The 27,516-nt window shown below is 32.0% G+C and overlaps 1 protein-coding gene across 2 annotated transcripts; it reads right to left on the bottom strand.

Annotated features, from left to right (window-relative positions):
* Positions 1-3,497: 3,497 nt before the first annotated feature.
* On the bottom strand, positions 3,498-25,654 carry LOC107411173 (DNA-directed RNA polymerase III subunit 1). Of its 2 annotated transcripts, XM_016018715.4 has the most exons (27): positions 25,393-25,652; positions 25,129-25,258; positions 24,765-24,914; positions 22,544-22,706; positions 21,500-21,690; positions 21,223-21,332; positions 20,978-21,074; positions 19,320-19,535; positions 19,082-19,230; positions 18,845-18,983; positions 18,188-18,328; positions 16,880-17,068; positions 15,719-15,932; positions 15,349-15,442; positions 14,064-14,298; positions 12,948-13,139; positions 12,251-12,349; positions 10,942-11,145; positions 10,586-10,861; positions 9,391-9,538; positions 9,094-9,245; positions 7,352-7,507; positions 7,161-7,277; positions 6,969-7,054; positions 6,179-6,383; positions 5,859-6,061; positions 3,498-3,840 (listed from the first exon to the last, which is right to left on the bottom strand). In XM_016018715.4, exons 1-27 carry the CDS (start codon positions 25,476-25,478, stop codon positions 3,786-3,788), a joined length of 4,197 nt encoding a protein of 1,398 aa, XP_015874201.3. In that variant the 5' UTR covers positions 25,479-25,652; the 3' UTR covers positions 3,498-3,785. The 2 variants fall into 2 exon arrangements, with proteins under 2 accessions (XP_015874201.3, XP_024926501.3); XM_025070733.3 differs by lacking the exons at positions 3,498-3,840; positions 5,859-6,061; positions 6,179-6,383; ... (1 more) ...; positions 7,161-7,277; positions 7,352-7,507 and adding an exon at positions 8,371-8,593 and having other exon boundaries at positions 25,393-25,654.
* Between the last annotated feature and the right edge of the window lie 1,862 nt (positions 25,655-27,516).

The raw sequence follows: 27,516 nt of genomic DNA, 5'->3' as shown, positions 1-27,516 counted from the left end.
AAAAAAAGCCGACACTTTCAACAAACAGCCTCTCCAAATTTAACAATAGCCGACACTTTAACAAAAAAGCATCAGCTTTTCCTTTTTTATTTTAATTTTTTTTCAAGTTTGACTAATATGCAGATAATTATCTGTCGTCTATCCATTAGGCAGACGCTGCTGTCACTCTATTATCTGTTACGCAGAACAAAAAATTTAATATTCATTCAATTTCAATGTTTAAAATGTTAAATATAGTGTATGAAGATTTTGGTAATACAGTGTGATATACTAATTAGATTTATTAAGTAAAAATTTACATTATTATTTTTTTATTTTTTCAATGTTATAGGTGACGAGATTGGTATAAAAAGTGTCCCCTATGTCTTCCCTTCTTAAAAAAAAAAAAAAAAAATTGCAACATATTGTTATGTCTGCATTTTGAATTTAATTTTTGCATTTTTAACTTATTTGTTTGTTAAATTTAAGAACTTAAAAAAAAAATTTAAATCAACACAAAAGTATCGCCTAGTGCTTTGATATTTCAAAAAAAAAAAAAAATTGAAGCTCCTCAATTTAACAAACAAGTTGGTTAATATTACAAAAATTAATTAAGTTAAACTTGCAAACAAAAAAATAATAAACATTATAAAAAAAAAAGAAAAAGAAAAGAAACATATTTTTAATTTAATTTTTTTCAAGTTTTATTAATATGTATGCATACAATTATGTAATATATATATATATATATATATATATATATATATATATATATATATATATATATATATATATATATATATGGATAAATTGGGGAATAAGTGGTTAGTGAATTATCAAGGTACCTAGGATAGAAACATTTAGGCTTCATATATCTGTGGATATCAGATTTGTTAAAACTTGAGGACAATAGTGTGTCCATTAAGCAGACTGGTACTGTTACTTTATTATCTGTTTTGCAGAACAAAAAATTTTATATTGATTCACTTTCTTTGTTTAAAAGATTAAATATAATGTGTGAAGAGTTTGATTATACAATGTAATATACTAATTAGCTTTATGAACTAAAAATTTACAATTTTTTTTTAAAAATTTTTTCAATGCCATAGGAAATGCTTTTGGCATAAAAAGCGTAGCCTTTGTCTTCCTTTTTTGTTTTTAATAATTTTTTGCAATGTTGACTTATTACTGTGTTTGCATTTTTAACTTACTTTTTGCTTTTTTTACTTTTTTTTTGGGGTTAAATTTAAGAACTCCAAAATTTTTTTAACATCAAAACATTAGATAACGTTATTGATGATAAAAGTGTTGTCTAATACTTTGAAATTTCCTAAAAAAAAAAAAAATTAAGCTCTTCAATTTAACAAACAAATTAGTTAATATTGCAAAAATTAATTAAGTTAAAATTGCAAACAAAAAATAATAAACACTGCCAAAAAAAAAATAGAGACATAGTTAGGCAACACTTTTATCAATGCAAGCGTCACCTAATTTTCTTTTTTTTTTTTTAATTTTAATTTTTCTCAAGTTTTATTAATGTATGTGCATATAATTATGTGTATATATATATATATATTGGAGAATAAGTAGTTAGTGAATTAGTAAGGTACATAAAATACAGAAATTAAGGCTTGATATATCTGTGGATATCATACTTGTGAAAACCTTAGGACAACAGTATATTCATTAGGCAAACTGCTGCTGTCACGTTTATCTATTTTTTGCAGAACAAAAAATTTTATGTTGATTTAATTTTTGCATTTAAAAGGTTAAATATAGTTGTGAAGATTTTGGTAATACAATGTAATATACTAATTAGCTTTATGAACTAAAAATTTACAATTTTTTTTTAATTTTTTTTTTATGTTTTCAATGCCATAGGCAACGCTTTTGGCGTAAAACACATCACCTATGTCTTCCTTTTTTTTATAAATATTTTGCAATATTGACTTATTGTTGTGTTCGCAGTTTTAACTTATTTGTTTGTTAAATTTAAGAACTTCAAAAAATTTTTTAATATCATAACATTAGATGATGCTTTTGATGATAAAAACGTTTCCTAATGCTTTGAAATTTCAAAAAAAAAAACCATTTAAGCTCCTTAATTTAACAAACAAGTTAATTAAAATTACAAACAAAAAAAATTATAAACATTGCAAAAATTAAAAAAAATATTGAGACACAATTAGGCAACGCTTTTATGAATGAAAGCGTCGCCTATTTTCTTTCTTTTTTTTATTTTAATTTTTTTAAAGTTTTATTAATATACATGTATATAATTATGTAAATATATATATATATATAGATAAATTGGAAAATAAATGATTAGTGAATTAGCAAGGTACATAGGATACAAAAATTAAGTCTTGATATATCTATGGATATCAGGCTTGTGAAAACTTGAGGACAACAGTTTCCATTAGGTAGATTGTTGTTGTCACTTTGATTTGTTTTGCAGAACAAAAAAATTTATATTTATTCAATTTCTACATTTAAAAGGTTAAATATAGTGTATGAAGATCTTAGTAATATAGTGTAATACTAATTAACTTTATGAAGTAAAAATTTACAATTTTTTTTTAAAATTTTTTCAATGTCATAGGCATAAAATGCATAGCCTATGTCTTCCTTTCTTTTTTTTTTTTAAATAATTTTTTACAATGTTGACTTATTGTTGTGTTTGGATTTTTAACTTAATTTTTGCTTTTTTAACTTATTTTTTTGTTAAATGTAAGAACTTCAATTTTTTTTTTCTTTTTATTATCAAAACATGAGACAACGCTTTTGATGATAAAAGTGTCACCTAATGATTTCAAATTTCAACACAAAAAAAAAAAAAAAAAACAACAACAACAACAACAACATTTAAGCTCCTCAACCCAACAAACAAGTTGGTAATATTGCAAAAATTAATTAAGTTAAAATTGCAAACAAAAAAATTATAAACATTACAAAAAAAAAAAAATTGCTGCTAGGCAATGGTTTTATGAATGAAAGCGTCACCAATTTTCTTTTTTTTCAATTTTAATTATTTGCAAGATTTATTAATATAAATACATATAATTATGTAAATAGATATATTGATAAATAAGTAGTTAGTAAATTAATAAGGTACATAGGATACAGAAATTAGAGTTTGATAAACCTGAAGACAACAGTATATCCATTAGGCAGACTGTTTATTCAATTTGTATATTTTACTCAGGTGTAATTGTTTAATTTAATAGGTTTCCATTGGACTGGTTTTCATCCATTACTAACCAATTAAAATTAGAATACATATAAATATTCGACATAAATTTAATTTTCTAAACATATTTCAGAAGATTTAGAATAAATTTAATTAAATAAAATTATTCTACAAACAAATGTAGAATCCAATTATAATAAATGCTAATACATAATTTTTTATTAACCAAAAAAATATATGCATTATTGGATCAGATACTTTGAAAAGTAACAACATATAACCAAACCAATTTAATTGGATTTTTAAATCCAATTCAATCGGATTATACTGTACAAATTCAAAATTTTGTTATATAGGGTTGGAATGGTTTGGTTGGGTTGATTTCGTTGGATCAGCTAAAATTATGAACTCCCTTACAAAAAATCGTGCATCCAAAAACGAACTGTATTATCGTAGACGATTCATGCAACTAACCGCTGCCTCAAAAAAGCAACTTTTTCATAAGTTTATATATACATACTGACCAGGAAACTACAAGAGAATGAACAAAATTTCCATTAGATTATATAGCTGCAAGTTAGTAATGCATCAAAATTTCATCTGTAAAGGAATGACTTCAACTCCGTAAAATCGGATCCGGACCATAACAAAGATCTGAAGGCACATCAACTCTGCACAAAGGAAGATTCTGTAATTAGTAAAGCTTCTGAAGTGTTCTCAAACGAAATCAGTATGAACTGAAAATCATTACTTAGAAACAAATAGAGCAGATATTGCACTAGCAGTACAGTGAAAAAGAAACAAAATTTCCTAAGATTACTAAATCTAATTCTCATCCATCCTTAGCTATGCAGCATGTGCCATATTTATAGAGTACAAGAGCATATCAACATACGCAGTTAATACAGAAAACTGAGCATGCTTTTTCTTTCTCCAATAAGATTATTTTCATCATATTTACTAACCACCACTAACATAAAAATGCAGACCTAGCAATGCTTACTAGGAAAAGGAGGAGAAAATTAGAATGAGCCCCTTTAACTGCTGTGTAAACTTCCCATCCGATGGCAACAATCACCATTACATTATTTATCATCAAGAAGTGTGAATCAACCTTTCCCCATACCACACTTTCAAGTCACACAAGGGAAGGAGACAAGCTTTCTCAGCAATAAGACTTAACGAAAGTGAAAAGCAAAACATATGCAAACTGCATTTGAATTGACAAAGGCATTTACAGAGTTGAACTACATATGTATTGAGATACAAGCAGTGAAACAAAATTTGTCCTAGACTTGGTGCTACCAATGGTAGGTGTTACATAATGCACATGAATGATGACAAGTCCTTAATTTGAAATTTCATTTTCAATTCTGTTCTATCAATTTCAACATTGTTTCACTTGAAAATAAAATTAATCACAAAAAAAAGGCCAGTTTAATGTTTGCAGATAGTCCCACTGATCCCACTAACACCTCTAAACTTAGAATTTGGAGCAATTAACATATCTAGACTTGGTAAACTTGTTCACCTTTATAATACTTTGGTCAACTAATGTCTTTAGTCATAAAGCATTTAATGCAAGTTGCCCCTAACATAATGGTAACTTTAATATTTACCTTGCATATTTATCTCTTAAAAAAAGAAGGTTATCTTACATACTAACTGAAAAAATATACTTATCAATATTAGATTAAAGGATCATGATTTGAGTGCTCATCTTAATTAACATTTGGAATGTTGTCAAGATGGTTCTGAATGATCTATTGCTTGCCATAAAACTCTTTACAAAGGTTTGGGATGTTTTGGTTCCCCATGTAAAAAAAATTTCCAATGATTCCACCAACAAGTAACAGACTGTTTTGTCAATCGTGTTCCACTTATAGTATGCCTTTCAAATGAACTTCAGTAAACTTCACAGGCTGCAAATATTAGGTACCACTAAGCCTTCATTTCTCGTATGGATCTTCTCAATAACATTCAGGTCATGAATGCATATAGTTTGACACAAAAATGCTTAGACCAACCTTAACTTAATACACTGTACAAAAACTAAGAATTCTCAACAAATAGAATGTTATTTTGATAAGAACTTAATGCCATTTCCCCTATTGCATCAATGGAAAAGCACTCAAAAATATTGTTCTGGTAAAACACACACAGCTCATTTTATTTTAAATATGCTTCAAAAACCAAAAGAAAAAATAGAAAAAGTTTTTCAAAGTCAGACAGAAAAAGCGTTTGATTCATTGTTTATGATATACAAGACATGCAATGCCTAATTTCAACAATTTAGTCACTTGAAACTGCTAAAAGATTAACCTGGCAATTGGACAAGACGCTTCAAAGCAGGGTTGAAGAAATCAAGGACTAACTTGACCAAAGAGTCAGATTTAATATCTTCAAATAAAATTTAGCCCATATTCTGGTCATAACCAGCTGAAGATTTCAAGTGGCTTTATGAATTCTATTCTGACCAAGGACACCAAAGCATTCATATTATATGAAGAGTAGCATCCCATACAACCTTATAACCATGTAGATTTTTTCTTAATTTCTCATTAAATCGCTCATGCATCAATTGGATGTGAAAAAAGGGCTACCAACTAGCTCTAACTAGGCACGCATGTGCAACATATTTGAAGAAAATAAGCAGCATCCCAAGTTTTCTACCAAAACATATTCTTACCTTTGTTTAACTTTGAACAATCCGGTGCCTATCTGCACTGGCATACCCATGATTATGGATTCAGAAACTCCTTCAATATTGTCAACTCTTCCATTTACAGAAGCATTGAATAAATGATCTGCCGTCTTCTCAAATGAAGCTAACATCAATATGCTTTTGTCCATATTTTGAATGCCAAATCTGTTGATTCCAAGGACCTCTCCCTGTCATGAAAACCACTAACTTTTTTATCTTCAGGTGGGGTAAGGGGAAGAGGTATTTAAAAAATAAAAATAAAAATAAAATAAAAAAAAGAAGAGTAAATAAATAAAAAACCTCACCCTAAATGTCATTACATCTGCCAGAAGCATCATATGCCGATTATCTATGCTCATTCCATGACTTTTCATAGTTTCTTCTATCTCATTAATGATACATTTCCTCGCTGCTTCAATCCCAAGTGTCTGATATACTTCAATGATATGATTACTTGTGGTATTACGGCCATCTACTCCTTCTGTGCCCATAACATCTAGAAGACCCGTTCTGAAAGATACATAACAGATATTAAACTCATTTCAGAGGAGTTATAAAACTAATTACAAGTGTTACACCAGTAGGATGAAGCCAACACATAGCAAGCCCTGCAATGACACTGTTGCAATTATATGTCAAAAAAACATGCCAAGACACTCAAACTTATTGCTCCCTGACATGGAATTGTGTAAAACATCACCGGTGTTCCATGTTTCGAACAATCATTTCAACAAAGCAAATATACGCAGACTTTATGCACAACAAGATGACTCATGAAATTTTTATGAAGCAAGAAATAAATCTGACAAAAGTGATGGAAGAAGCAATAGTTTTCCCCGCACTGCATCATTTTTGGATTTATTGGAATCACACAGGTTGACTAAGAAATCATATATCAGTCACCTATTGCATAAGAATCCAAACAAAAGTGAGGCACGACTAAGAAATCATATATCAGTCACCTATTGCATAAAAATCCAAACAAACGTGAGGCACACAGATGGATCATATTGATACTAATTTAATGAAGAAACCAAAGGCACATGTCAAATAGCTTAAACCGCATAATGTTTAGCAGAGTTCTCAAATACTCACCCTTCTACGAGTAACTTGCATTTACTCATCTGTGTTTTTTTATCTTCTTCTTTCTTAATAATGACCCGCTCAATAGTTTTTATACCCTGTCATCCAAAAAAAGCACTGAATGGGCTTCTGATACAAGCCTTCTAGAAGTAATTGCTGCATTGTCTTCGATAAACAAATAATTTTCATTTCTAGAAAACTCACCTTTACTATAACTGTTGGGAGAATACTTTTGAGATAGTTGAGGTTAAAATGGATTTTACTTCTATCTACCTCTTGGGGAAGAATTTCTAGTTTCTTAACCTCCAAAACTTTAATATGCTGCAATATAGATGAATTTGAGATATGTAATTGCAAACTCCAAGGGTTACAATCATTGATTAAAAAATTCTCACCTCTTGCTTCAGTTTGATTTTTGGTGTTTTTAGGATTGATTCTTGTACAACATTAGCATCTATAGACAACTGTGCGTCCTGAATCATGTCCATGTCCAGTGTGATAACTATTGCTGCTGATCGGTTAGTCATTACAGTCTTTAAAGTCTTAGCAACCTGCACAGGAAGGATTTTTCAAATCAAAAATGGACTTTGGGTGAAGACAAAACCCTACATTGTTAATCACAAAGAAAAATGTTGAGCAATATCAAATTTATTTTTTAAAATATGTATAAATTTGTTAAGTCCCAGCAACCAGAAAGAAAGACCGTGAGAGCGAGAGCCTGTTCGTTTTTCAACCAAAAAAAAAACTTATTAGGTCTTAATATAAGTAATTAAGATATGTATTTTTTTCTTTTTTCCCTAAAGAACCAATTTTAAATTCGTTCGATCAACTGAAAAAGCAAAAGATCTGAGTGGCTTTTCAGTTTTCCCATTATTTTTTTCAAAAACACCCTTCCTTGACTCTTAATCAATGTGTTAAAAATTGCCAGAGGCATACGCCTCGAGGCGCACCTCAAGGCGAGGCACTGGTTTCATGAGTTGAGGCTATAGCCTTGACCCTTCCAATTGAGGCTTTCACCGCTGGGATGTGAGGCAGTACGCCTTGAGGCTTAAGCCTCAAGACTATTGAGGCATAAGCCACAGTTTTTCATGTGTTTTAAATAAATTTTGGTAGGTATTAGACGGGTCAAGTTGACCCACACATGACTTTTAGGTTTTAAACAAACTAAAAATAAAAGAGAAGATGAAAAGACAAAAGAGAGAGAGAGAAAAAAAAAAAAAAAAAACACAGAGAAAAGGGCGAAGAGATGAAGGGAAGAGTGGATCAGCTGCAGATGTGACTTTTTATATCCTTCATAATTAACTTTTTTAATTATGAATATTATGGGATTTTATTAGTAATTTTATATTTTATATTTTTTTAATCAAAAATTGAGGCTTGCGCATTGTACCGCCTCGAGGTTTATGCTTTGCCTCACTTGGGCAAAACGCCTCACGTATGCCTAGGACTTTTAAAACATCGCTCTTAATTTTCGAAGTTGTCTTCCCTCCATAGCTTTCTCTTCCCTTACTCAGTCCCTCCCATGATATGTTTTCCTCTCTCTAGCTCTGTGAGCAAAAGAACACTATCTGAAAAAGATTCCTCCCTTCACCATGACAACCACAATCCCATGGATCACTTATTTGTAACAATTGAACCTGAAACCCAAACCAATGGCAACTAGATGATGTTTTCCAACATCTAACATAGGTATGCCTTGTAGCCCAATGGCTTTAAGACTTTATAAGTAAAATAATATAAGACTTAATCAAAACTTATAAGGGAAAATAAAACCATAAAACTTATAAACGACCGAACACAATCAAAGTTTGAGTTTGAGAATGAAGAAGGTGGGAATTCAACCTATACTGATTTTTTATGTAAATCAAACCACTAATTCAATTTTTTCAACAAAGTAGCCGCTAGAAGATCCAACTACATAGAACAAAAGATTTACCATGCTAAGTTATCACATTTGTACACAAAACATTTTGTAGGAAAAGTGTATCACTATGCACAAATGAGAACATCATATTCACATATATACATATATATATATATATATATATATCACAATGGCTTGTTTAATGATAGGACACGGTTATACAATTATTTAAAAAACATAAATCAAAATTTTCTTTAATAAATTGGTACTTACATCACATAGCCTTGTTTTCTCAATTCGACCTCTTACCACCCGTGCAACATTAACATTATCGTCGCACTCGAGAGTTGCAGTGATGACAGGAGTACTGATCTTTTTTGCTGCATTTATTATTTCTTTAATACGAGGAACTCCCTGTGTAATGTCTAAGAACGAGTTAAAGATCAAATTGGAAAACCATGCAGTTAGCAGCATAATCACTTCCATTAGAAAACGAAATAAAATAAAATCTCAAAGTATTGGAAATCGGAAACTAAATTCGTCTATTATCCGAATTAAAAACAAGGATACTCATGCTTGCAACTCCAGCAAAGTGAAAAGTTTTTAATGTCATCTGCGTCCCTGGCTCTCCAATACTATGGCCTCCAATTGCTCCAATAGCAGTTCCAGGTTCAATTTTTTTCATATGATAACGGGAGATACACGTATCTAGGAAAACCTACATAATTTGTAAAGAACGGTAAATTATACATAACCATTTTTCCAAATGTCAACAAACTCCTTAGAGAGGGGGGGGGGGGGGGGGGGGGGGGGGGGGGAAACAAAACAAAACAAAACAAAATACAAAATACGAAAAAAACAACACAGATCTTAGTGTACACAATCTACAGTCTACCTACTAGATAGCACAACATGACACATGACAAAGGAAACCATATGAAGAGCAATGAGAACACTACAGGTCTCACTGCATTATGCTTGGAATAACAAAACATGCAAGGTACAGGTATAATCAATCAGTGCTCAGAGAATTTCTTCTAGCATTCTCAACATTATTTTCTCATCAAATGTTCCACCCTTGTCATGTAGTGTTTTATCAATTATAATAAAACTCAAAAGCAGCTAATTGGAAAGACATCATGACTTGCTGATGTGTACTACTGTTTTGTTCTTCTGCTGTAATTTAGTTTTTGAGGACTTCTCATCCTCCCCTTTACCCTTTGTATTGATTTCCTATCAATAAAAAGTTTTTTTTTTTTTTAAATCAAAAACTCCAATATACTGCTACAGGTATTCTAGCTCAGCCATTAGTTTTTGACTCTCAGGTTCAATGGTTGTAATAAAATGTTTTTCCTTATTCCTCCCTTCAAATAGCCCAACTATCATTTATTACATGTTTATTAAATTTTTTACATAGGTATGGAGGGCATGAAAATTAGTGATCTTTACATAGCCAAAATGCTACATAAACCACTGGAATAGAAAGGTCTTCACAACGCTAATACTTAAAGTAAAGGCAAGATACGAATCTTTATTTTAACTTACTCCAAAGTTCATAATAGGGTTTCATAAGCCTGCCCTAGGTCATTGACTGTGTGCAAGCTATGCTTTCTTTGCAGTAGAATACAAACGTACAGTATCACTTTAATAATTCAAGCATTAAAATAAAAATAATAAGTATTCTATCTTTTTACTTTTAAAGGAAAATCTGAAAAAGAAATTTTAAACTCTGTTAGTAAAACGTTTAGAAAACAATAATTTGTACCTCTAATTGTCTAGCAGTCACTCCAGATATATGAAGGACAATCTTTTCTACAGTTTCAAAGTTTTCCATCGCAGCAAGACTTTCAATCAATCCAAATCTTTCCTGTGTTCTTTTTAGTGCCATAACGTATTCATCCAGGAAACACTTCAGAGAAGTTTTAAAGGCTAAAGAGCAACCCCACTCAGGAGTCATATCTTGTTGTGAAATCCTGCTCTCCACTATTTCAGACACTTTTTCGGGAGATAGTTTTTCATTTTCTCCAGCAGGACATGTGGCCTGAAAGAAGTATCATCAACTACATATCAAAAGAAATCTTTTTTTTAATTGCAAATTTTAACGAAGACCGAGTTTCAAACCTTTGCTTTCAAAAATAACCGTTCAAAATTTAAAGGAGCTCCATTTTTCCCTTCCATATTTGCAGGATCCATATTATCATCTCCATAGCGGAATTGAACAATGCATCCACTTGCATTCCGCACTGCATCGTCATAATGGACACATAAGTCTTCCATAGCTTTCATCAGTCTACGAGACATGTACCCAGTATCAGCTGTTTTTACCTGCAATAATCACAAGATATCGGAGAAAATGATTGAGGCCAAAATCCCATCCTTTCAGGAAAAGAACATAGAACCACACGCCAATAAAATTTATTCATAAGGATAACTTGTTAACTAATTTGCCTTGTTTAACTTTTTCATCAGAAAGAATTTCTCAAGTTTAAAGCAGCTTATCTCTCTTTAAGACAGCCACTCTCGGTGACAAGTAAAACCTTTTTCATTCCTTAATATATACAAATAAATAGTAAGATTGTTCTTGTGAGCAAGTGCCATAATAAAATAAAAAAACACAAAATAAAATAAAAAAAGAATAGCTTTGCTTGGTAAAAGTTTCACAACTTTATTTTAAAATAGTAATTCTTCTATTAGAATATGTATTGGCATCGTATGCACAACTGAACATTTGAAACCATAAATATTTAAATTTTCAGAAGAATGTAAAAACATATTATCAAGGCGGGGTTCTATTTGTTCTTATATTTGAATCTTGAGATTCCCATTTCTAGTTATTTTTGTTCCGCATGTTTAACACCGTTTTTGGTGTCTACTTAATCAGAAGACCTACCCAAGAGAGCACATGTTGATCCATGCCACATTGGCTCCATATACATTGAGTAGGTCTGATGCCTAACAGTTTAAGTTTTAGGTTGATTGTGTAAACAACTAAATAACATAAAATGAATTCAAGGAAATTTTAGTTTATCCACCCTAAAATAGTTCACCATCAATTTCCCAATAAAGAATACACAGTTTAGGAATTTTAACACTTTGTGTATCACATTTTGCTCCTCATCCCAATACCTTAAATTTTTAATCAAGGCAATATATTCCACTGTTCAATATATTTTACAAAATAAAGAGGCATCATAAATAAAATATACTCATATGAGTAACAAGAACCTATTATGAGATAAATATAGAGTATTAATAAATAACCAAGTTAAGGTACTACTTCATTGACTATAATACAAAAGTTAAGCCAAGGAAAGGCCCAACTATTTCATACTTTTTAGTGCACATGACACCTCCACAGGACTCAAAAGAGTTGACATATCAGTGCCACACGAATAAACACAAAAGATTGAGTAAGAACAAGTAACCATACCGCTGTATCCACTAGACCTTCTCGCCCTCCCATTGTATGGAAGAAAAACTCAGTAGCTGACAAGCCACTGTAGAAAGAATTAGCAACAAAGCCTTTAGCCTGCATCAACAATATGTTAATGACAATCACAATAACACACATTTGCATCTAGGAAATTTTCATCTTAAAGCAACTGTTCCCAACTACATGTCCCAATTATTTTAGCTTATTTTATTTGACAAGAGAATTAAATTGAACAGCCTATGATTGTGACATGGAAAAAATAAGCTTAATAAGATAAATCCTCCCTACAGTCTTTTACTTAACTTTCCTTTTTAATTTCATTTCCAAGTATGAGAGCATACTCTGCTATAAAAAAATTTCAGTAGATAGGATATCTAATACACTCAAAAGCAAAAATTAATTTGTACTCATGACATATTTAACAACACTAGTCATCTCAAGTGATGGAAAATGCAATGCAATTCACTGCAATATAAAAGCACGATTCAACTCAAAATATAATTCTATTATTTGGTAATTTAGGGTAGAATGCATAATGCTTATGATTATTATGATTTTGTTGGTAAAAAGAGATAGAACGCTGCCGTTCATCAACGGGTAGTTCATATAAACTCAAAAGAAAATTCCCAGGCAACAAAACCTTGGCAGACATCTCTCACACATGACGAAAATAACAAAGAGCTTAAAATCTTACTCCAGGGGTTTTTTGATTTCTATGAAAGTGAGGAAGGCTTCGATCTATGAATCCATCAGGTGCACGACGACCACCAACTGATTGCTGACCAACACAGGCAATCATTTGGCTGATATTGATAGGAGATCCTTTGGAACCACACTGGGACATGATCAAGGGACTATTTCTCCAATGTAATTCTTGCATGCACAACTATAATAAAGACCAAAAAAAAAAAAAAAAAAAGAAAAAAAAATTAGAAATTTCCATCGCAAAACATCAAAATGCTTCTTCTAAGAAGCCCCCATGACAACATAAATTAGTGAAGAATTCAAGAATTCCATATTGAATTACCATTCTCTCCAAAAGCTTAAGTTATTGAAATATTTTGTTTCTAATCCAGTCTATGAACAATTTATAAATTTATGGTATAAGATACACATTTAAAAGGAAAGTGATTAAGACTAATACCTAATTAAGTACAATTTAGACTTAATTCACTAATTCCTATAAGAACTCAATAAATATAGAAACTCATTACTAGAAATTTACAAAAATTAGAAGTAAACCAAAAAAAATTTGAGCAGCTTCTATCATGTACTTCCTCAAACTAAAATTGGAAATTGTAAGATATCAGCCAAGACACAATCACAGTTTGCACCAATAGAGAAGGGTAGGCTGAAGGTTATACCTTCTCTAACGTTAGCAATATATCAACACGTTAGCCAATATATCAATGCCTGAATCCATGGGCAATATTTATAACCAAACAACACTAGGAAAACTTAAGCTGCAATTTCTGATTGCATTGCTGATTTGGTTTTTCTTTTCTTTTATTTATTTTTTTAATCTGAAAACCAGACATTGGAAGATTCCTCACATCTACAAACTGTTAATTGAATGCCCAAAATGTGAATAAAACTCTCCCCTCCCATTTTTCATACTACTATCTCGGTTTCTTATACTCTATTAATTGCTAATACAATCATTCATCAACATTAATAGTCTCTACTCAACCTTGCAAGCCATTAGACTCACAAAATGAATAGATAACTGGTTGTCCTCTATTAACATCCAAGCCTCTCACGAAATATACTGATGAAAGCAGTGATTCGCTCGACAAGAACAAAATCTTACCTTCCCAGTTGCATCCCTGATACCATTTAATATTTGCGATATTTTAGCCTCTAGTGTCTGAGCAGCATTACATCCAGGTTCAGGTGGTAGACTTCCTTCATTATATAAATTTATTTTCTCATCACATTTACCATAACCTTCCAAAATTAGCTCTTGCTTCTGATCATGCAATCTTTTACTTGGCTGGACATCATCAATTCCAATTGAGAATCCATGATTACCAATCCACCGTGCACTGCATCCAATCCAGCCAGAAAATGACATACTAGCACAAAGTCATTAAATTTACCAGCAGTATAGAACACTAAATGACATTATATGACCAAGCTTCATGTTATGCACATGAGAAAATGATGATGGTATCCACCTACTTATAAGAAGACAAGCAAACATTGTCATAGGAGACATTTTATATTTACAAACAAGAGATTAAACATCAAGTCTACCATTATAATAGAAAAGCATGATCAATGAAATGCACCCTATTCAAGTGACAAAAGGTCAACAAAAGGTGGATTAGCAAGACGCTCAACAAAATGTAAATATACATATTATATTTTGAACACTGAGGTTGTGTTTCAAAACTGCTTAATAGTGCATTTCCTCTTAACTTTATTTCTTTACATTTTTTCCTTGATTTGTGATCTCAAATGGTTCTGATATTAAGTTTATCTGTAGATTAGAAACAAAAATTAGATGATACTAATGGTTAGATATACTGCAACAACATTAGAAATGCTGTGAGGTAAGGAACCTTCCAAATTTGAATAATAGCAGCAAGGTTGCTGACAAGCAGGAAGTGTGAAGGTTCAAATATACAGTAAACAAATGAACGAAATTTTTATCATTGAGTAGTTTGTAGCATAATTACTACTTATGTTAATCCTCTCAACTTTTGTTGAACTAAACTATACTTTAAGGGGCTTTTCCATTTTGTAAGTGGTGTCCCAGTATTCTTGCTATATAAAGAATACTAGGTGCTACTTTTTATGCAGAGGACTGTGAGACTGTTTGTGAGTGTTCAATCTGTTGTGAAGGAGTGAAACTACCTTGTACCCTTTCTTCTGATTACAGTGAAAACCTGCAGCAGCAAAGTGGACATAGCTCTTGCATTTAGGGTGAACCACTTTAAATTTTGTGTCTTCTTGTTTTCTGCTTTATTTTTATTGCTCTTGCCATTAGGGATTTAAATTAAATCACAATATTTATTCGAACAAGTTCAAAGAAAACGCACAACATCCAGATGACAACAAATAGAGGTTAAAGAATGTGATATACAGAATACCTTAATTTAGCCAGGCGATTCATGCAAGCAGCAGCAGCATGAGTTTTGTAGTCTCTGAGAAGTACAAAGTAAAGTCCATCCTTATTGCCATTTCCTAGAGCATGTGGCAAATATAAGAGATGTAAACATCGAATGCCAAGTAGGCTGGAAATAAAAATAAAAAATAAAAATAAATAAATAAATAAATAAAAATAAAAATAAAAAACCAGTTGATAAACATAAAAATAGCTGTCATGCTCTTTCAAGCATTAGAAATTTCCATCCAAAATTTTTGTTTAAAAAACACAATAGATTAGCATAAAAGTTATGAGCAATTCTCTTAAAATTCAGAGCCTTTGCCAGAAAGGAAAAAGGGTAATAAAAAACAGACCTAAAGTTGCCTTCCCAAGCTGCCCAGATATCAGCTCACTGTTACGGAAATAAACAAACCCGTCATTAGGGCATAATGCTTCAATTTCCCTTCCATTTACTAGGAGCTTGGTGTAGTTTTTCTCCCTAACAGTCAGATTCAAAAAGACTCTCACATTTGCATCTGGGCGCACTAGAATGCTAAATAATTGCTTCCCTGTCCAGAGCTCTACAGGCTGCAAAAAAGTCTCATGGAAGATGATTCATGCTTTAAATGCAAGATGACTCATCCAAACAATAATCATTAAGTAGCACCAAAGTAATTGCAAACTAAATACAAGATTTACAATCTTTTACAGCTTTATATACTGCAAACTTAGGTGAGCTTTAGCAGGAAAAAATGAAGATTAAGTTTAGCAACATGGAGAAATGCGAAAATGCACGATGTATGCAAAACCAAATAATCAAGAATATAGTCAATAAATCCCAACTATAATAATAAAATTATAGGTGGCTATGGGCAATATATGAATGTTATTAATAGTCAAACTCAGAACCAGGAATTTTATTAGATTTAGATTAAAAAAACATTCGATAGAACTCTTAACACAACCAGAGCACTTTTGCTAAGTGAAAAGACCGTTTCACATTATGAATGAATGCTTAGTTGGCTACATTAAAATAAGTCTTAACACTTGCACGGTAAGCATTATCAAGCTTTTTAAAGAATTAACAAATCAGTACTGCTTATATAAGTTTTTATACAAAAAAACAGCATTCCGTATAATTACTACTGGAATAAGTCCTTTGTAAGAGTGCTACTTGTTTATAGTGTTTGTGAAATGCCAGCTAGGTCCATATTAAATGGATTCAAATACAAGTTAAAGAAAGCATAGTGTCTTTCAAGTGAGTTGAAATTTCAAGCTCTATGTTACTGCCAAGAAGTTATTATATGTTTGCTTTTTGAAGAATATTTCATGTTAGTATTGGATAATTATTCATAAAAATCCGATCTGTCGCATGCAAAAGTACATTGTATGTTATAAAAATAACAAGCATGGAACTGTCCCAGATCACCGAAATTTAACTTTTATATAGAGATGGAATGAAACACATCCTAGCATATGAGTTTAATTGCATTACAAGTTACAACAATATTGAAAGATCAAGCTTGATATCTCACCTTAATTACAGCAGGCGTTGGCAAATCAATATGATCCATACCATCCCCCATGTATGAACACATGAGAGAAAAAGCTGCACGATCATAAAATGTGTCCTTCCTTGTGATGAGAAAAGAAGATGTTAAAAAATCTTGAGTAGAAGCAACCAAAATCTCTCCATTTTTTGGCGTGCATAAATTGTTTTGCACCTGCAAACACATGACAACTCTTATACAAGAACAATATGCAATAAAAGTCAATAAGACTATTAGTTTCTATTCGGACAAATAGAACTAATCATCAAATGCTAATTTAATGTAATTAAGCATCAATGCTGTTTATATTTTAAAATACAAAATTATCATTTCAGTACCAACAATCTAAAGTTAGTACAAGGCCATTGCTCTATATAAAGAAAAAAGATCATAAAGAGCTAAAGAGAAGTACAAGTATAACTTATAAAATTAAGACATGACTGCTAATGGTCCTCATGGTTCCTCAAAAAGCACTAACTAATGTATTAGAATCTATCTAAGTGGTTTAGTTACTTGAATTGATATTATTGAGACCACTACGAACATGTATGGAAAAATAAAAATGATGATCCAAGTGACTTTCTACAAGAAATTACATAAGCAACCACAATTACCGCATTCAATATCTATTAATTAGCCTAGACTTGACTATCACAACTAGGTGTCACCAAAGAAATGAAGATCACCCTGGAAAAATCAAAGACGACAACATTGACCTCTGCTTTTCATGTAACTTCCCATTATTAAGATAGAGGCCCAAGTTTTTAATTGCACATGTCACTCTAGATGTTCAATTGAATTATTAGTTGAACACATAGGTCAATTATGTTGTTGGTACTTCAAGCAAGAAAGATACTAAACTATATATTATCCAGTTGGTGGTAATAAATTATACAGCAGGTTTGTTAAAAGAAAAGAGAGAGAGAGAGAGAGAGAGAGAGAGAGAGAGAGAAATTGTCTAATTAATGACAGATGGTATAGAAAACATCAATGTAAATTGAAGTTTCCAGTCACATAGTTTTCATAACTCTTATATTTATCATGGTCAACCTTATCTAAAACCTTTCTCAATGATCAATATAAAGGCTGTAATTCTTACCTATCACCTTAAAAGATCATATATTTTCCACGTATAAAGTTTTATTTAACCATTGTATAGGTAATAGCATATGGACTGAAGAAGAAATGCATGATTAATGAATGATAAACAATTAATGCTCATGGAACTCAGATCTGAAAACATAACAGGTAGACATCCACATAAATCTAGAAAAAGCGAGATAGTCCATTTACCCCCATCAGTAGAATTGCCTCTGTTCGAGCCTCCTCTGTTTGTGGAACATGCATATTCATTTCATCACCGTCAAAATCAGCATTATATGGGTTGCACACAGATTCATTAAAGCGTAAAGTTCTCCAAGGCATAACCCTTGCCTGCATGAACAGAATGACGGAACTTTACTACTAGTATTTTTGCAATGTAGGTTTCAACTAAAAACATTATTACCCCACCTTTTAAATGTGATCTTTTAGAACAAACATTAACTTAACATGACACCAAAGCATAATAATTTAAATGATATAGTGTCTGTATCTCGTAACCTTATTTGCAATAGTATTTAGAGTTTGAAATTGTAAATCCACATTTAGGTCAACTTGTTGAGCGAGCTTACATGAAAGAGAGGGGAGAGTATTAGCTTGTTGTGTCATGATCAACTTGATAAATGTTGTCGACATCCTTTTGGTTATCAAATTTAACATAATTAATGTGTGATTGTGAATCATAATAATTAAAGTAGAGTAGTTTCCAATTAGCTAATGCTTTTTAGGAAAACAATAATTTAACGTTTGATTATATTATATGAATAAAACATTTTAAGATAAGCAAAAACAGAGATCAGATAATAACAAAGATTGGGACAAATAAAATAAATTCAAAAATGTAATCACCCTATGACACATGATAGACATCCGATGCAAGCTTGGTTGTCTGTTAAAGAGAACGATGTCCCCATCTTCTAAATGACGATCAACAATATCACCATATTTTAATTCATCTGCCCGGCGCTTTCTTGCAACATTTAAATTCCTAAAACACAAAATTATAGGTCCGACAACATTAGACAAATAAGGAAATTCATAAAACATACAAATTTAAGACAATAATGATAATAGTTGAGCCCTTGCCATTGAGAACCATCCGCACGTCTTAGCATCCTTGCACCAGGATACTTATCAGGGCCATTGCTGACACACTGCCTCAACTTCTCAATATTGTGATAGGAAACTCGTTCTGGATAAGTCAAGATTCTAGCCATATGTATTGGGATTGCAACCTGTATAAATTTTAATAGAAACAATTCAAAAGCAGGAAACCAAAAAAAAAGACAGCTTCAAAATGCCAGGCTTTATTATAATGTCTAACCTCAGTGATTTTCAGATTAGGGTCAGGTGAGATGACAGTTCTGCCAGTATATTCAACACGCTTCCCTGATAAGTTCCCACGAAATCGCCCTTGCTTCCCTTTGAGACGCTGGACAAAACCACCCATCGGCTTTGCAACTTGCATGGCAAAAGGACCACCACGAACATCACTATTTATGTATTGGGCAACCTCAACTTGAAGATCATCCCATCCCGACTGAATCACAAAAGCACCGTAAGCATAACACATTCACACTAGCACCACTAAATATATCTATCATTCCATATGCCTTTGTAAAAATGCACCAAATAGGAAGTAATGTAATACTAAAGACGTGCAAGAACAGCCATTCACACAGTAAATCAAATTTTTAACATACACAAACATCATTAAAAGATTGAAATGTTAGGAAGTTTGCCTACTTATGAACATCAAGTTAGCACACAAACAAAGTTCAACCAAAAAGTTACAGAAACAGCATATCGAGAAATGATCGAAAATGCAAATCTTTTTCACTACTTCAAATAGTATATCAAAGCGAGACCTCAGTAAAGTAGTTTAGAACCCTCTGTTAATAGTAATAAAATGAAGTATATGCTGAATCATTGACAGATACTGCACTTCAAATTCTTCTAGTTATTATTGTTGTTATTATTATTAGTAGTGGTGGTGGTGGTGGTGGTAGTAGTAGTAGCCTATTTAAGAGACTTTTCCAACGCACAAAGTATTTCTTGATGCAGCCAGCAGTGATCTTTAAAATATTAGAATGGAATATTATAAGATATAAAATATCCATTTAAGGAGATATGTCTGTCGATTAAATTTGTTCAAATGTATCGCACTTCATCACAATCCTAATCATGACATTAATCAATGGATAAATGCTAACTCCTCGTTCCACTCCAGGCTAGGTTGAAAACTTCAAAAGAAGTTCTGTCTTAATACTATCTTAAGGTGCTCATCGAAATGAAACGAATAAATAAGTATATCTTGGAAAAGGATTCTATTAATATAAAATAAAAAATAAAATTAAAAAAATGTCCCACATCATCAAGTTTTCAAAGTAGTGGTAAAAAATTGCCAAGGTAGCTAAGTAGTTTGGACTACTAATCTTGGCATTTTAAAGTTATCTAATACTAGTTTAAGATATAAAGATTTTTTGATTGGCAAACCATACAAGGGTGATGTTTGGCCCAAAATAAAATAGAAACCAGACACTTTTTCACAAACAATAAGAATAACTAAAAAATTCATGACAGATAGCTAACAAAAAAGATTTTGTAAGAAAAATAAAAATAGAAAACCAGAAATGTAGATTGATCCACCAAATTTTTTTTTTCAAAATTCCAATTACATGAAGAGGTGCATGAGAAACTAACATCAAGCATGACATCAGGCTAATCAAATGTACATCATTTCCACACATGCTATAGTAAAGGCTGTATCAATTAAAATGTCAGTCATGAAACTCATACCAGGAGTACATATCAACCATACAATATTTTTCAACAAGTACGAAGGCAATAAATGAGGGCAGTGATAGAACAACATATAAACATTAGTAGCTGAAATCCCCAAGAACACTAGGCAAACCTTAATTCTACATTGACAAGTTCTTAAATGCAGATAAACTGATAATTCAAACAGATTTGTTGTACCAGACGTGCTGCACAATTTGCTTCTAATAACTCCTGTTGAAGACTAGCATTCACTTGAACAACTCGCTTCAACCGCTCGGTAATGTCATTTTCATTGCTGCAACAGAATATGTGGAGACCCATGAGCATTCCATACAAGCTTATCACCATAAATGAAATTCACAGAAGAATTCAGACATCTAATTAAAAAAAATAAAAAAAATAAAAAAGCTTTGACATTTTAGAAAAATGAATGCTGAAATGACCTCCGATCTCCATCTGCAATAACAGAAGGGCGGATTGGTATAGGCGGCACAGCAATATTCACCATCATGAGTTTCTCTGGTCTATCAGAAAGATAAAGCAGCTCACAGTCCTGCAATAATTTGAATTATATGCATATCCACTTTTAGAAATAAGTAAATTGATGCAAGGAGAAACCTACACATCCCATTTTTTATTCTTCAATTAAAAGAAAGTATGCAATTAACAACTTCCCAAACAAAAAAATTTAAGATGTTCAAATAATTTAAGAGAATATACCTCATCAAGCATCCTTTTAAACAGAAAATGAACCATAGCAGGGTTAATAACGTGATTAGACATATCTAAAGATATTTTGGAATCTTTTATGTGAGAAATTGCTGATTTGTAGTCTTCTAAACCATCAAAAAGTCTGGAACGATCATGAAAAATTTTAACACCCTGACTGGCTGTACTTTTCTTCACTTTGCCTGTAACAATTACACAATTAAGATAATCACTACTAATAGAATCATATAAAAGCCAAAAACCCCAAAGACATGCAAGCATTAAATCCTCAGACCTTATCCAGGTTCAGGCCATAGAAAATTTTTTGATAATAAACAACCTTTCACTGTAGGAAATCAATGCAAAAGGTAAAAGAGAGGATAATAAAATCCTCAGAAAACAAAAAGAAAAAATAAAACGCCAAAAAAGTAACATTAAGAGACTAACAACGACTTATAAACACATCAACCACTCATGACATCTTTCCAATTAAGAACGATCAAAGAAAAATGGAAATCTTTGAAAGCTTTATCAGTAGAAGCCCAAAAAGCTTCTAAGTATTTAGCTTTCTCAAAAAAATCGTCACTGCTCATCAATTTTGTCTTCAATGGTTCTATTGTTCCTTTCTATACAAATTACACACAGCAAAGAGAAAACAATAGACTTCCACATCACCTTGGCCAAGTTATTAGTACCAAAACCAATTGGTTTGATCAGGCCCTACGAAATCAAACACCAACTGCATACCCTCTAAAACTCATAACTTTTATATATATATATATATATATATATATATGTATATATTTAATAGATCAACCATAGACCCTACATTGCAAGAGATCTTTCAGCCACTCTATAGCACACAGGTAGGGATCATCAAAATACTTCACAAATTAGTTAATAAGTTTAGAATCAAGCATCCAAATGCAACACTTACAATTTATTAATATGTGATTCTCAATTAGAAACAATAAATAGCAAAAAGTAAGCAAACCATTAAATTTATATTTTTTCTAATCATGATAAAAGTGTCAAGTAAAAAAGCAGAAGTGGTACCATTAACATATCCACATCTATAGCACTTTATTGCTTTATTTGACAAGTCCTTGACTATATCCTTCATCAGTCTAGTCTTCTTCAAAGCATCCATCTTAGGACTTCTCATCTTCTTCAAAAGCTTTTGACGTCGTTCATCCTCCAAAAGTATACGAGAACAGTTCTGTAAAGTATTATATCAGCATAACAAGCAAAAGGAAATCAAGACTACAATCACAACCTAAACTTCAAATAAACAGAAAGCCCAGTTTAAATTGTAAGGGTCATTGCAGTAGACCTTAACCTTTGTATCTCTTATCATACGAAAGTTACAGCCAAAAGGAGATGAGCTTAACTATGACTAAATACAGCACATTCAATTCAAGAATCAATTTTATCAACTATAGGTCTTTAATAAGTCAAGATCCCTAAAAACAAGGCTTCATGTTACTACACATAGAAGGATAAGGAGTCTACTATCAGAACGGTTATATCTATTTGAGTCATTACTCAAGAAGTTCCTAGACTATGACAACAATAATGATATATAGAGCCTTTACAACCCACCATATACATCCATCTTAAGTTATGAATCCAAATCTTATTATCAAGCAACCTATGGTATTTAGACTCCATTTATTTCACCATAACCATGTTCAACAGTGGACACTGACAAAGGTAGGCTATTGGCCACTCCATATACATGGAAAAGATTTAGAAAGCAAATAAATCAACACTTCACGCATATTCACAGCCCAAACTGACACATGAATACAAGCAAAATAGCAGCCAACTAAAACAACCTCATGATCAGATATTTTTTACAGTTAAAAGCAAGGAACTATAGGAACTAAACAATGTTATTTTCTTAGAGTTAACATTAAGTAGCTTCCACAAGCTTTTAGACTTCGTTAAGCTGTTTTTTTATTTTTTACATCTAGACAAGGAGTTTTTGCTTAGAGAACATGGAAGAATTTCTTTTTTTTTTCTTTTTTTGTTGTTGTTCTTGTTGGGCATGTCTTATTCAAAAAGAAGATATGAAGTCTGCGACGAATGAGAACTGATTAGAACATAGTCAAAAACTTTAATTTAGTTCAAAAACTATTTAGCAAGGCCTAAACCCCAAAATTTTCCCCACTTATATTGCTGGTTTTCAAAGATTACTTGTTTTAACTCACTTTTTTCCTACATCACTCATAGCAATTAAGGTGGCTTTCTACAGAACAACATGCTTTAAAAGCCATATCAAGCTCTATTGACACACATGTAATGTAAAAACTTGGGTAAAAGGTAATTGTCCAAAACCTGGGAAGGGCTAATCTGCCTAGTTTCTTATGGAGAAAGTTGAGTGCATTACTCATTGCATACTTGTACAAGGTCATCCAAACAAAAGCATCCCAGAAGTTGCTTGTAGAGTTCCCTATTTATGATTTTTCCATTTAACCGCAACTATTTTACTGGAATATTAACCGAACCCTAGGTGGCTACAAAGAATGAGTACAATCTTGACTCTTTTTATTTATGTCAGTAACAGTATTTTAGCAGGATGGGTTTCTCATTTATAGTTAAATAATATATCACTACAAAATGATAGATATCATAATTTAGACAATAGAAAAACACCAAAACAATTAACTTCCAATAAAAAGTCAACAGGCAAGCTAGTATCATATATTCCATCACAACCCAGGGAAAAAGAGGTTAGAGAGGGCAAACTCAGCCACAAATCTGTAGCCAATCCCACTCTGCAACATTCTCTTAATATTTTATAGAGGATAGCCAGGACATAAACATAAGGGAATGAGGCCAAGAAAAGTAGGAAAGCTGAAGACTTTGAAGAACAGGAACTAACAAATTCAAAGTCCACAAAATTAACTTCAGATGGACCGATATAAGCCTGAAACTATTGCTATACATTCAAACATGTGTAAGCAGAGAATAGTAATAAACAAAAATCGATAAAAGAGATCTAAGCTTAACCTAGTCAGAGCACTGCTCAGGTAAAGTTGATTCATACACCATAACATGGTTTAAATGATAAGGTCTCCTGTAGCAACTACAGATACCACAACTGATGCTCAGAAGATAAAAATAACTTACTAAAAATTTACAACTTTCAAGACATCATGGAAACAAAATATCCAATTAATCAAATACATCCATAAAAACTGCAAAGAACTGGAAGAGCCTAAATAGATATCCAGAAGGTTGCATAAATAGATATTATGAATGTATTCCTTACCTTACAAATACACTTCAAAATATCAACTATACTGCTTATATAACCAACATTATAAACAGGAAGAGCCAGCTTCAAGTATCCGTAGTGACCTGGACACTCAGCATAACTGCCATGGCATGTTGCACATTTGGAGTTCTTATTTGGAGGACCCTGGAAACAATTAAGTGGAGAATGAATGCAGTGATTGGTACAAAGTAAAGATTTTTTAGAAAAATACAGTTAAGTAAAATGAAACAAAAAGATGCCCAACTTAGAATAGCCCCAGTATAGGATAAGAACTGTAAGCAAACCCAACTATCAAAGCAAATACAAAGAAAAATATATTAAAAAAAAAAAGTTGAAAATGAACAGATTGTGAGAGTACCATCCGGGGATCCAATAAGCCGTTTTCTATTGGTTTCCGATTGGAATCATAATATTGGCCTTTCCACACTTGAACTTCGGCCAATTTGCTGATTTCCGACCCAGAAAGAGTGGTAAACTGCATGCTTTTTCTATATAACCAAACCCCCCAAAAAAAATAAATAAAATTGAATTAAAACAGTGATAGACAAAAACAAAATCAAAACTTTTTTTTTTAAAAAAAAAAAAAAAAAACATATTTTAGCAAGATAAAAGAGTCTCTCACAATCGCCGCGGCCCCACATCTTCGATGAAGAGCTGCTTGGTGAATACAATGCTTTGAGTTTGGTCTCTGTTCGCCACCGCCGCCATTGCCAAACGGCGGAGAAAAGCACAGTGCTCTCAAAACTGACAAACAAAAACAGCACACACCCTTGCAGGGTTTAAGCTTTCGGTAACAATATATTTAACACATACAAAAGGACTGTTGTTCCTCTTTATCTTCGCCGTCGTTCGTCCCTCCCTCGTCGCTCGCCCCTTTTTTTTTTTTATATTAATTTTTTTCCCTTCAAAAACGACACCGCCTATTTTAGATTTTTGTTTTTTTTTTAATTATTTAAAACTGCGTCGTTTTAGTGGTTTTCGAAATTTTTGAATTGTTTTTTCCTTTTTACCCTCCTGTTTGTTAAAATATGAGGTTTAGAATATGAGGGCCAAAAGGTAAAAGAAGAGGTTTATTTTATTTATTTTATTCTTTTCTTTTTTTTTTTTTTTTTTTAGAGTAATTTCGTTTGCTGTGTATTGGGGGTTTACAGTGGTTCCAGAGAACTGAGAGTGAGGCCTTTGCACCAATCCAAACTTCTTTACCCTATCAGACTCTCTTTTCTGGTGAAATTCCTATTTCTTTTTTTATATTTTTTTTTTTTTTAATTTTTCTTCAAACTTGTTGATAGGTTATTATGGTACACCACTTATGAATAATGGGGTTCAATTTCCTTTTTTCTTTGTAAACGTATTTATACTATGTATTTGGTTGCCCAGATCTTTTTGGTGAGGGCACACTCTAGTAGTCCTGTTCGTTGGGTGAAAAAAAAAAAAAAAAAAATTGCAATTTAGATTTGTTTTATGTCGGCAGGGCATGAAACACACATATATACACTTGTAATGGACCAATTAACTCTGGACAATGAATCTTTTTTTTTTTTTTCCTCACTAATTTTAAGCATCATTTACTTCCATATTTCTATAAGGACCCTGTGATTGGATATCTGTCATCCAAGGTTTTGCTGATTGATCTTTTTGATCTTGGGGATTAGAATTATCTGTAGATATGGTCCTATGTGAATGGTGCAGCACATTAAGTAGGATCCTATTACCTGAGATTTTGCGGTTTACTTGATGGTCAAGTTATGGATTCTAAAGTTAAACTTACACATGGAAGTTCTGGAGGTAAAAATAATCTCTTTTTCTTATTTATTTTTTATTTTTTTTTCAACCAGGAAGAGAGTATTAGCGAAACAAACAAATGATTTCATGATAAGAGGGACTTAGTTTGCCCCGTGTATCCTCTTAAAAGCCACAAAACTAACCTAAGGATTCAATTTTTCATTTTCTAAGCAATCAAACAACAGCTCAATATAATCATTTAAAAAAAGAAAAAAAAAGAACAAACGTGAAATCATATACCAATGGTGGCGAGTGCGCAGCGGCAGAGAGTGAAAAGTGGTGGCGAGCTGGTGGGTTAAGCTTTCTGCACTTCAAATTTTAGGGATTTTACGAAGGAAGACATAAAGAGGAAGGGCGAGACTGTATTTTTCTGCACTTAGGGATTTTACGAAGGAAGAGAGGGAGGATTGTGGAGAGAGAAAGGTCTTAAGCTTTCTGCACGTAGGGATTTTACGAAGTATGGATGTCTCTCAACAAAACGGCCATGACTCATGAGGGTGCGCTCGTTGTTATGTAGACTGTCTCAAAAATTAATAAAAGAAGAAGGGAGAGGGTTGGGTTCCTTTGGATTAGGAAACAAGTACGAAAATATACTGTCTCAAACTTCAGTGTGAAAATAGAGAGTTTTAAATCTAAATTAACCAGTAGTGATATATCAAACACATCCTCAAATAGTTAAGTTTTTAGGAACAGAACCATTTTTTAAATATAATTTTTGTAAATTGAAGTAGCGGGAGAGTTATTATACGTACTTCCTAGAACATTCATGCAAATTTGCTACAAAACAGAGAGTACCTTGTTTAGCATTGCATTACATTCCTTGGACTTGTATTCTCTTTTTTGGAGCTACATGACCTGCACATTGTATGAGGCACAAAGCATGTACATTTGAAATTTTTATCATGAAATTTATATAAAAACTTCAAAGATCATAAAATAAATATCAAAGTGAAGTCCTGGATTG

The sequence above is a fragment of the Ziziphus jujuba genome, chromosome 10 (genome assembly GCF_031755915.1).
Source record: "Ziziphus jujuba cultivar Dongzao chromosome 10, ASM3175591v1".
Lineage (NCBI taxonomy): Eukaryota > Viridiplantae > Streptophyta > Magnoliopsida > Rosales > Rhamnaceae > Ziziphus > Ziziphus jujuba.
Note: the sequence above shows the minus strand (reverse complement) of the source record. Positions and strands in the feature narration are given on the sequence as shown.

Bases quoted from the DNA above. Each gene is read 5' to 3' on its own strand.
- LOC107411173 (XM_016018715.4), bottom strand. From the start codon at position 25,478: ATGGCGGCGGTGGCGAACAGAGACCAAACTCAAAGCATTGTATTCACC. The intron at 21,691-22,543 runs GTACCACTTCTG...TAATTGTTACAG, and splicing joins TAGATGTGGATATGTTAATG to GCAAAGTGAAGAAAAGTACA. The intron at 21,333-21,499 runs GTATATTCTCTT...AAATTATTGCAG, and splicing joins TTAAAAGGATGCTTGATGAG to GACTGTGAGCTGCTTTATCT.